Raw genomic sequence first — 11,935 nt, forward strand, 5'->3', positions numbered from 1 at the left:
GCACGGAGTACATCAGTAGCGACAGAAAGAAGGACCCAACAAGTTTATCAATAATGAAATTCAGAGAACAAGTAATTAACATGGGAAGAGTATGTGAAGACTTGAATAATAGCAGCAGCTGCGTAGAGAAGTACAAAGATTACATTTGCACACAGCAAGTTCTTAGCTTATTTGGACTAAAACCAGCCGTGATTTTATATCGCTAAGACAAAACAAAAGATGAGGACTCAAAGACTATAGTTTGTAATTAGTTTTAAACGGTGGTATAGGCCAAGCGTTGACGGCAGAAGTGTGACAGTCAAGGTATGGAAGTTGCACCAAGAAATTACCAATACCCATGGAAGAAAATTACAAAAGTTACAACAAACAAAATTAGCAGATAATATTCACACAGACCATAATAAGCAATGTTATTGTCGTATGAATATGCGATGGTGGTTGAAAGTTTACGATAACATGAATAATTTTTCTTAGCAGTACGAGAAGTTTATCCAGACATGTTTTAGCTCATGCTGCCTATACTATAGAACAGTAGATAACGTTGGCAAGGAGGAGAGCATATTTGCTGTTCAGCGCTTATCAGAAACAATTTGCGTACCCGTGAAAATACAGTAGCGACCGCAGAGATAGTTTTGTTGTTTTTAGGGATTTAAGGCACTAGAGCGACTCAGACTATGAGGGACGCCGTAGTAGAGCGCTTCGGATATTTTCGGCCACCTGTTTTTTTTTTAATGCGCAATGACATCGCACACTACACGGGCCTTTATCATTTCGCCTCGAACGAAATGCGACCGCCGCGGCCAGGATCGATCCCCTGTCTTTCGGGTCAGCAGCCGAGCAGCATAACCACTGAGCCACCGCGGCGGGTAGTCAAAAAGCTTTTCAGAAATATGGTCCATATAAGCGTCTAATTTAAGGTGGGAACAAAAGTGCGCACCAGGAATTTTACATTAATAAATTACAACTGTATGCTGGCCTTCGAAACTGAGTGCGTGCTGCAAAGGCACGGCTTTGTTCGTGGCACGAAAGACAATGGATTTGGACTGAATGAATTTCTCTTGATTTTATTTGCTCTGGTCCATGCTGTCAGTTAAATGAAGATGCCAGTTCTTAATATTATTTGGCTGATATTATTCGCCGGAGTTAGTACGGCGTTATCACTCGCATAGATCAGGAATTGAACCTAGGTGTCATGATTGATAATATGAGTGATATGCGTTTAAAAAAGGGGGAGCCAAATGTTTCCTTGCGGTACGTCACATGTGATTGGTAAGGGAGGTGACCCCTAGTTATTATTGCGTACACGCTGGTAACTGTTTAGCAGGAAGGATTGAAGCAAAGCTAAACGACTCCCGCGAATCACATGTGATGAGTTTATGAAAGAACATTTTGATCAAGGCAGTCGAGCGCTTTACTGGAACCGGCAAAAATTCCAGCGGTGAATCGACCATTGACAGTATTTTATAGAAGTTACTCCTACAGTTCTAGCCTGGCATCCTCAGTTGAACGACCTTCCTAACACCATACTGGAAGTCTGTTAAAATACTTTTAAGGTGAAAGCCTTTAATGCCTCATGCTGTCGTTAGCAATCCGTGTCGGCAGCCTTGTCTCCGTCCGGGTCGGCAGCCGTGTCTCCGTCCGGGTCGGCAGCCGTGTCTCCGTCCGTGTCGGCAGCTTTGTCTTCGTGCGGGTCGGCAGCCGTGTCTCCGTCCGGGTCGGCAGCCGTGTCTCCGTCCGTGTCGGCAGCCTTGTCTCCGTCCGGGTCGGCAGCCTTGTCTCCATCCGGGTCGGCAGCCGTTTCTCCATCCGGGTCGGCAGCCGTTTCTCCATCCGGGTCGGCAGCCGTGTCTCCGTCCGTGTCGGCAGCCTTGTCTCCGCCCGGGTCGGCAGCCGTTTCTCCGTCCGGGTCGGCAGCCTTGTCTCCGCCCGGGTCGGCAGCCGTGTCTCCGTCCGTGCCGGCAGCCGTTTCTCCGTCCGGGTCGGCAGCCGTTTCTCCGTCCGGGTCGGCAGCCGTGTCTCCGTCCGTGTCGGCAGCCGTGTCTCCGTCCGTGTCGGCAGCCGTGTCTCCGTCCGGGTCGGCAGCCGTGTCTCCGTCCGTGTCGACAGCCGTGTCTCCGTCCGGGTCGGCAGCCGCGTCTCCGTCCGGGTCGGCAGCCGTGTCTCCGTCCGTGTCGGCAGCCTTGTCTCCGTCCGTGTCGGCAGCCTTGTCTCCGTCCGGGTCGGCAGCCGTTTCTCCGTCCGGGTCGGCAGCCGTGTCTCCGTCCGGGTCGGCAGCCGTGTCTCCGTCCGTGTCGGCAGCCGTGTCTCCGTCCGGGTCGGCAGCCGTGTCTCCGTCCGGGTCGGCAGCCGTGTCTCTGTCCGGGTCGGCAGCTGTGTCTGCGTCCGTGTCGACAGATTTGTCCGTGTTTTGACGGGTGTCCACCGAGATATGCGAGACAGTTATGGCATAATTTCCTTTCCTCAAATACAATTTAAAGTTTCTTCATTACGGCCCCTCTTTCTCTTTCTTCTGTCACTCCCACTTCCTCCCTTCCTGTACGGTGCGGTTCAGGTGTCCACCGAGATGACAGAGAATTACTGCGCCATTTCCTTTCCTCAAAAGCGTTGCGTTCAAAGGGTAAGGCATCGCGCCGAAGGGGTGGTGGCGTTCTTCCCTTCCTTTACGGTGCTGTTCGGGTGTCCACCGAGATGACAGAGAATTAGACCCAATTTCCTTTCCTCAAAAAGCGTCGCGTTCAAAGGCCAAGGCATCGCGCCGAACGGGTGGTGGCGTTCAGTGGATTTCCTGGCAGCGCTACAACACGCTGTCGCGTTCCACTCCTAATGGCAAAGGTTAAGCGTCATTAATTAGCAGTTAATTAGTATTATTCATTAATCAGTAATTAGTCACTAATTAGTAATTTGTCATTACTTCGACATCAGCCCCGCCGCGGTGGCTCAGTGTTTACGGCGCTCGGCTGCTGACCCGAATGACGCGGGTTCGATCCCGGCCGCGGCGGCTGAATTTCGATGAAGGTGAAATTCTAGAAGCCCGTGTGCTGTGCGATGTCAGTGCACGTTAAAGAATCCCAGGTGGTCGAAATTTCCGGAGCCCTTCACTACGGCGTCCCTCATAGCCGGAGTTGCTATGAGGGACCAGGAAAAAAGAAGTGTGTACGATTTAAGAAAGAGCATCATTGTCAAGCCCCGAGCTCGAACAAACTATGGACATAAAAGATTAAGCTGTCAGATAGCAGATTTATTAAACAACTATCCCGTCATTCATGACCTATTAACCGAAAATCTTTCATTAAGCAGGTTTAAGAAAACACTGAAGGGATTATTCTTAAAGGAAGACTAGTGTGTTATGTTTTCATGTTTTTGTTCTTGTTTTCAATTTTATGTTCCATGTGCTTCAAGTTCGATCGTTTACATGTATTTTATGTTTGGAAGTGTTTTGTTAACATGTATTGCTAGTAGAAGTTGCTGCACTTATTCTTGTACTCCGTTCCTGTACATATTCTTGCACTGTAAAAAAAAATATAATACGGGGGTTGGGGGATACAGTTTCATCTAAGACATTTCTCTGCATGTAACCTCTGTTGTAAACTCTGCATGAGTGTCAAACCGCTGCTTGCCACAGGGTGGCGTGACCTCGTCAGGCACTTTTCCGCCTTTTGTCACGTCCCCCAAGACAATAGTTTTGTATTATTGTCTTGAATAAAAAATGATTGATTGATTGATTGACGTCGAACCCCAATAAACGAATAAACCAACCAAGTATGTGTTACGTCAGCCAGTGGTGAGTGAGTGATGACGTCACCAGTGTCACATATGCAAAGTGGTGCGGAAAACGCTTTCGCCTCTAAGCACTTTAGACAGTCAAAGTGCCCCTGAATTTTGTGTTCTCATAACATATTGTAATACGAGGAAAGTTTAACTTTTCTGCTGTCATGCAAAATACTCGGAGTGCTGTAAATGATCTGTAATTATAAGCAAGATTTTGATGTCCAACTTTAGAAGTAACATACACCCAGGAAATTTCCATACTTGTTGAAATATGCCTGACTCAAGTACCAGATCGAAATAATGAGGAAGGAAAAACTAGCAACTTTAAAACATATTTAACGAATTTAATTGGTATACCGTCAGCATCTAATGACCTACTGTTTTTTAGGAGCCTGACAGTGCTCTGTATTTCATTTTCACTTCAATGAAAAAAAAATGTGGTTCAAAATATTGTTATAACTTGACCAACTGCGCTTAGCGCAGTACTGCTGATCGGTGCTGCTGGATTTGCAAAGTAGTATTGGTTGAAGTGTTCAGCTAATACGCGATACTTCAGTTCACAGCCTTTCACGGTTGTTTTCGGAACAGAGCGTTATGAATCATGTCCTTGGACATTATTTATAATTTTGTATACATTACCAGGACGTTGTATATTAATATTTGCAAATAGGTTTTCGTTAATATGGATTCTTAGCCCGCTTAAGCTCCCCGTCCACTCGATTATTCATTGCTTCGAAATGTATTAGCAGGCCGCCGCGGTGGCTCAGTGGTTATGGTGCTTGGCTGCTGACCGGAAAGACGCGGGTTCGATCCCGGCCGCGGCGGTTGGATTTCTTTGGAGGAGAAATTCGAGGCCCGTGTACTGTGCGATGTCAGTGCACGTTAAAGAACCCCAAGTGGTAGAAATTTCCGGAGCCCTCCACTACGGCGTCTCTCATAGCCTTAGTCGCTTTGGGACGTTAAACCCAATAAACCAACCAACCGTATTAGCGTAGCTTCGGAGCGTGACGGGAAAATAAAATGATAAAGGCGACTTTTCTTTGTGATCAATTTTAAATGCTACCGGGTAATCCATGGCTTTCTGGTCATTTTGGTCCGCTTGAGAGTTGTGAGCGAAATATGTTTTGAATATGCATTCACGAACATTTTAATAAAACATTGTATACGTTAATCTCATTTGCCTTGCTGAAATGAGCCATCACGTCTCGTTTGAACAATTCTAGCCTATCCTGCGTGATGAACTGAACTGTAAAGGGCTCCTTGAGTTTGCCTGTTTTAGTAAAATTTGTCTGATAGCTCATAGATACAGGATATTGTGGATGCCTCACCTCATTTTAGAGCGCAGCTCTTTGGCGCCCGTTTCTGCGTTTCGCGGAGTCGCCGTCGCCGTCGCCGTTGCCGTCGCCGTTGTCTGTTGTACCCAGCAGTGGACACCTTTTAGGCTGGAAACCAATGGAGCGAGAGCTTGGGAAGCAAAGGGTAAAATTGGTAAATTGGTTTTTGAGGAAAGGAAATGTGCAGTGCCTGTCTCACACAGCTGCGAAACCAATGGAGTGGGAGCTTGGAAAGCTGGGGGTAAATTTGGTAAATTAGTCTTTGAGGAAATGAAATGCGCAGTATCTGTCTCACACATCTCGGTGGACACCTGAACCAGAGGGAAGGCGCATAACTGCCCTCTTGGAAGAGTGGACACCTCAATCGTGCTTTAAGCTACGTGGCGGTAGATGTGCGCTGCATGCGTTGGCATTGGCAACGTTGTGCCAGAAACGCTACGCTGAAGCCATAGGCCATCGGCGTTCGTTGTGTTCATTGGCGTTGGCGTTGACAACGTTTTACACTCCGATCATTTTAAGGAAAGGAGGTGCGCATAACTGGCTCCCTGGGTCAGTGCACGGCTGAATCGCGCTTATAGGTAGTACGTGGGGCGATGATAGAGAGTTGTGGGCTGCATGAGTGAGTGCTGACAACGGTGAGCGAACTCTCGTGATCAACCATTAACTGCCACCTACTAGGCTGGCAGGGTGGGTGAGGACTTTAATGTAGATATAAAGACAAACAAGAAATTCTTACCACTTATGCGGGAGAACATCCCTTTCCTCTCGCGTGTAACGCCTCCCACAGCTCTGACAACCTCGCGAAATACTTGTGGAGACCTCGTTTTTGAGAACCAGGCATTGGTGCAGCAAGTCGAGCATGTATCCATCTATTTCTCCGACCACAAAGCTTCCTTCATGGCAATGAAGAACTGCTAGTGGAGTGTTTCTGGAAAAAGGAATATGTGCAAAAAATAACAAGTTGTCTGTAATTGGACAAACATGTATTGCTCGAATTCTTTGCCTCAATCCATCGAAAAGCTGAAACAGCTAATGAGCTGCGCTGAAATTTCGCATTAGGAAGTAACGTAATTGTCCGCAATTTTTTTAAAGCCACCGCAATATATTCAGAAATAAGACTCGATGCTTACTCCTTTAAGGTAACTAAAGTAATAGAGCGGATGCGTTTCCTTTGAAAAATTAAGAAAGAACTAATTTTAACCACCTTTACACTTGTTTACAAACTGCAAAAGCTAAAGCCTCCTGTTGCGTTTTTATCATGAAGAAATACTGGCCTGACTGAATGAAATATTAGATGAGGTTTTTTTTTCACTTGTTCCAGTGCACCATATACGGTCCACTGATCCACAGACGCAGCTTTACTCAAGAGTCCTCTGTAAACGCTGCGAAGGGGATTGTGGGTCTGTAAAATGAATAAAAAGTAAACAAATAATGACATTTATTGCACTTTCGGTAAACCACATTTCTTACAAGCTGGGGGTAACGTGACATGATTTTTCTTGGTTCAAATATTTTGTAGCAGTATATTATGACCCAGAAGAAAGGCACAAACATCCAGTTGGCTGTTGGCTGCCTTTTAAGTTTTTCATTCCTGCGTGCCGAAATCTAGCGTGAAACCCAAAAATGCCCAAGAGTGCACGATTAACTTTTTCGTTTAGTTCGTCCGTTTTGATTTCCAACCGGGGACCGCAGGTGTGCGCATCAACATGGCCAGGACGGCTGCGAGCTGCCCGGAGTCCATGCAATGCAGCTGCGGCGATGGGCAGGAGGTCAAGTGCGGGTCGTGCAAGTGCGACAACGCCGCCCCGCCCAACAACGGTGCGTATGCATATTCCTTCTTGTATGTATGACGCATGCACACTGATGCAAAAACGTGAGCAATATAGCTCATCTGCGCACATAACTGCAAAACTTGTCGGCTGCTTGCGTTGCAAGCTGTAGGTATCAATCTGTGATACCATAATGTTTACACACACTCTGGAAGGTGGAATGATGTCGTCAGATGTTGGTCTTTGCAGTAGTATTTTCGGCAATGCTTTTCATCTAATTTACATCGGAAATGATCTGTCTCTTATACCAAACTTACGGAACTGTTACGCATTTTTCTTTTCAAATTTAATCTGTTCGGAAAAATGAAAACGTATATTCGAAAGGAAAAGAAGCGCATACTGTTCGGACAGGTGTTTGCGTCTGTGTTCTTGAAGCTTTTATTTGCAACGTTGCCGACGGGCTTGTTTCAGAGCCTGCCTTTCAAAACTTGTGAAAATTTGCGCTGAAGACACGAGTTGTTTAGCAAGAGCTCACAAAACAATGTAGAACTTCTGAGGCACGAAGGATTTCTGTGTTGGAAAGTCAGACTCCCTCGGAGCTTTCAATATATCGACAACGTTGTCGATAGTAATTACTTTGCAGGGAGAAGGGTATTTGACTCCATTGGCGATGTTGTGCGCCCGTACAGAAACTACAAACGTTTTTGCTTTTTGAATGTTTCTCATGCCCCACCACTCTCCGGAGGCGCCACCATTTCACTGGCGGGTTGATCGTACGTTGTGGAAGGCTGAGGTTCTCGGACCTGGCGCGGAGTTTCGCTGCGCCAAAGTTGTTGCATTTCGCGTCAGTCCAAGCGGAGCCGCCGCGTCCCGAATCAAACCTGCGCAATTGGGCTTAGCAGCCGTACGCTCAAGCCAGTCAACTACTGCGGCTGGTGGTGCAATAAAGCGGCTGCGGTTTGGTGCGGGAGTCTGGGCTGCACCCTCATCTGTCTCCAGTCCTCGCACCTTTCATTTCCTATCATGCACCGCTCCCTGAGTAGTCGATCAATTGGCCACCCTAACACATTGTGGCTAGCGCATTATACCGATACCTTATTTTACACCAACACAAATCGTATGCCCGGTATCATGGAGCTGTACGTTCCCCCTCTTCTCCGCCTTTATGTAAAATCTGCGTTTGTTGTGCAGATACCGTGATGGATATGAACTAGAAGCAGATAACTGTGTCACTTTTTACAGCATAAACTGTTTGAATGTACCCTTGTGGGTGGAGCCAGATTTTCACCGGAGTGTGGCATTGTCGTTTCTGTTGCCAGATTTCAAACAGGCAGCTTACTGTGCATGCCCTGCTCACTGCAGAACCCACATGCGCTCAGTCAACCTGTAGAGAATGGAAAGCAGGCACGCGTGCGTGAATATTCCACATTTGGCAGCTCCCAGCAGGCACGAAAAGGCCAGTACGAGCGCAGCACAAACGCCAACTGAAAACCGTCCCGCGCAACGTACTTGTGCCCATGTTCTAAAACAGGGGCCTCTCTCTGGTTTGCAGGGGCCGCCCTCTTCGCCCTGGTGTTCATCGTCGGCGCATCGGTGACGGCGTCGCTCTTCACTATCTGAAGAAGCGACTAGGAGGACGGAAATGTTTTTTTCTTCACACTCTCGATTAGCGCATGCGTGAGCACAGGGCCATGCGGTGTGCAGTGCAATCTGCGCGCACTGATAGTAACTGCGAAGAACGTCCACGCTTGCCATTTGTATCCCTGGCGAAACGAACTTTCTGTCGCATGCCATCGGTGCACCGAATCTGCTACCATATGGATTGTATTTGTGGCAGTCAACGGAGTTCGCTTACAAGCAACGTCTTCTTCAGGAACAATCGATAATTGCAGCCGGCCAATCTTGACGCTCGGCACAAAATTCTCTTAACGAAACAAATGCCTCTGGCGGCATGGGAACTATCGGCAAGTTCAACCACGGCGCATCTACCTCTACGCGCTCCTCCACTTAGCGTGAGCCTGCCACAGATATAGCCGAACCCCCGTCCCGTGCAACGCGGTACAGCAATTGTAAGGATGTGAGCGATTGTGTGCGGTGGAGCCTGCAGTATTGGCACTAGCGCCGCAACTGCATATATAAACGCAGTGGCGTTAGGCATAGTGCGCGCGAAAAGAATTTGGAACAAACGAGGTTCCATGGCGGTACGGGGAACGAGCAACACAAGACGCTCCAATCGCACAGGCGAACCGGTGACGTGACTGCCTGGCTGTTGTCATAACCCTAGCACGAGGAATGTCGGTGGACGGCAGCCGTACGCCAAGCGCGAATACTATCGCCTTCTAGTCCAAGGTTCGACGTAAGCCCGTCTGGCCAGGAAAAGGCATGGCTGGACGAGAGATCGACAGTTGCCAATTGAAAGGTTACAAACCAAAGGAGAAAGCGTTTCGAGCCACTAACGTGCCCATTGTTCACATGTAAAAGGAATGACTGGACAGCTGCACTGATATAAGGGATCAGTGCAGCAGTGAGCATGAGTATGGTTCGGGCAAAGACTCACGTGTCTAAGTCCGTGCTTGGCTGAGTGGATACGAAATGACTCCAGGAGCAGACACTATAAAAACGGCTTTTCGATGGCTGTCACCGTGTTTGCGTCCCAGTTGATAGTGTGTGACTGGTGTATTGGTGGTGTTCTACCAGGCCATTGGATGCTCTGTACCTTCAGTGACACAAAAAGGAAAAAAATATACAGGGGGATCAGCAAGCACTTTCAAAAATTCCTAATAGCGGGTTTAAAGAGTGCCAAAATCTTCTTAGAAATACATGCTCAACCTCGGCGGACGTCCGTAAACAAATAGTACGAAAAAGGGGTATGATTAAGCAAGTTTTACTCATTAGCGTTTTAGTTAACAAAGTGTGATGGTTAGTGCTAACTGCGATTTGGAAGCGACGGGAAAGGCGATGCCGGATTAGTTTCTGAAAAAGTTCTCTGAAACCCTGCACTGCGAGTAAATGCGATGCCCTCTTCCGCACAACAGCGGAACTGAGCGCATGAGATGTGCAGGAAGCCCACTTCAAATACAAGCCCTCTGCTAACGTGGTGCAGTGCCTACAGTCGAAACGCAAGTGCGCCTATATGGGAGTGAAAATAAAGTAAGCTGACCTCTAGCGCACTCTATTTTATAATAGGGTGTGCTCTACAGGACAGCTTACTACCTACCTTTTCACTCATTTCTGTTTAGTATGTACGGCGCCCAATTCGAACTGCCTGCGCATTTGGACCAGTACATGCATTTTGGTTTGTTTCGTCACTTGGTGCGAGGAAAAAGATAGTCGTAGCCATCGGCGTGGCTGTTATTATTTGAGAGTGACAAAGCAAAAGGAAGTGCAGGCCGTGGTACAATGAAGCAGGCATTTAGCAGCGTTTCTCTTCGGCGAGCCCTATCACACTTTCTTAAAAGAGGGTGGTCGAAGTAGAAAGGAAATCTTTTCAGAAACAAACTGCTAGCCGCAGTAGACGTCAGTTATGCTTAAAATTACGCTCATTGTCTTGCTAATTAATGAGCTCTCAATATTGGCAGCCGCGTAGTTGTTGATGACTATTCATTTTCTTGAACAGAGCGACGAGGCTAAAGAGCGCTTGCCGTGATACAATAACAAAAACAGTTCGAGGTACGGGGTCTATGGTTGTTATGGCTGTCTTGCCGACACGCGTTCATAGCAACAATAGCAACTAAAAAAATACCCCTCTATCAGCCATCTTAAAATATTAGCGCAAGTAAAGTAAACGGTACTGCATTGCCTGCCGGGCGGTAAACAGCTAAAAAGTGTTTTTTTTTTTAAGTTTAGTGTTTGCGCTTGTTTCTTTTTACGAGAGCGAGTTGATGGGCTAGTTTGTGTTCCATGGTGGCAAGACAGTGAAAAAGACAGAGACGTTGAATTCAATTAAATACAGCTCATTTTCCAGAAAAGAAAGATGTCGAATACAGATTTAATGGCTGAAAGTTGTTAAGAATGTGTTGACTGCTCCGAAGAACCACTATGACATGCAGTGATCGACGAAACACACATAAACTGGAAGGAAGCGAATAGGGCAGGCCTGTTTGAAACAAAATAACACGGTTGGCAACATGGAGACAACATAGTTGACACAGAGAAAAAAATGCCGCACAGGCGCTGCAGCTTGCAAACATTTTTCTATGGTTTCCTGTCGACGCTCTAAATTTTGCGCTGTGTTCTCATCATGTGTCTTTTTGCAACTGTTTTGGCATTTTACTTAACTACATAGCTTGGTGGTACCGAAAGTTTGCAGTGATGGTATAATTGCTTGTGGTAGCATATCAACGCTGCTAGTATTGCATTGATTGTTCCTGAAGGTTTTTCATTGGTCTGTTGTATATTTTTTCTCGCAATAGACGCGCATGAAGGTGGTTTTGCATGAAAAAAACATCCATGAGCTGTTGTTGTTTTGTGCTTTTCCTTCCTTCCCCGTACCATCGTGCTACAGTTGAAACAGTGATTAAAGGTCACCTAGCCTGGGTTTATATTGTGTTGCCAGGAACTTTGCTGGTAAGTTATGTCTGTGGCAGGCTCCGGACGGGCGTCACTGCGTACTCAGTGAGTGATGGAAAAGTTCTGGAGTTACTATGTTGAGGCCTGCTTATATAATAAAGAGAACGTTCCCTTGTTCACGCCGAGGCTGATCGAGACCGCACGCTGCAAACCAGGAGGGAAGGAAGCTAGTCACCTGTAGAGAAGCGTTCACCAGGAAAGTCTGACATCTGCGTCGCTTGGTGCAGTTCGCTTTATTTTATATGTTGTACCTGTGAAATGAAAGTGTATTTTGACTGTGTTATTTGTGTCAATTTCCTTAAGCCCTCTACTCCTCCTCGTGGATCCGTCCTGAACTGCATTATGCAGCAAGCTGAAATTCCAAATAAACGCCGAAGGCTAAATGAAATTAACACGAAGAAAGCGCTCCTCGAGAAGCACTGGATTTATTTCACTATCTCACTTCCTGACTGACGAGTATAGGAGGTGTGCCTCACGATATCTGTCGCGTAAGGA

The 11,935-nt window shown here is 46.9% G+C and overlaps 1 protein-coding gene across 8 annotated transcripts in view; it reads left to right on the plus strand.

The window, feature by feature from the left end:
• Nucleotides 1-11,723, plus strand: part of LOC149357153 (papilin-like) — a 179,077-nt gene extending 167,354 nt beyond the window's left edge. For all 8 annotated transcript variants that reach the window (XM_089584449.1, XM_089584453.1, XM_089584451.1 and 5 more), the window contains 2 exons: nucleotides 6,795-6,920; nucleotides 8,424-11,723. In XM_089584449.1, coding sequence (XP_089440575.1) covers nucleotides 6,795-6,920; nucleotides 8,424-8,491 — 194 coding nt within the window. In that variant the 3' untranslated portion in view covers nucleotides 8,492-11,723. The remainder of the gene's footprint in view (nucleotides 1-6,794; nucleotides 6,921-8,423) is intronic.
• The last annotated feature ends 212 nt before the right edge of the window (nucleotides 11,724-11,935 follow it).

Source organism: Amblyomma mixtum, chromosome 3 (assembly GCF_055824585.1).
Source record: "Amblyomma mixtum isolate Tamu chromosome 3, ASM5582458v1, whole genome shotgun sequence".
NCBI lineage: Eukaryota > Metazoa > Arthropoda > Arachnida > Ixodida > Ixodidae > Amblyomma > Amblyomma mixtum.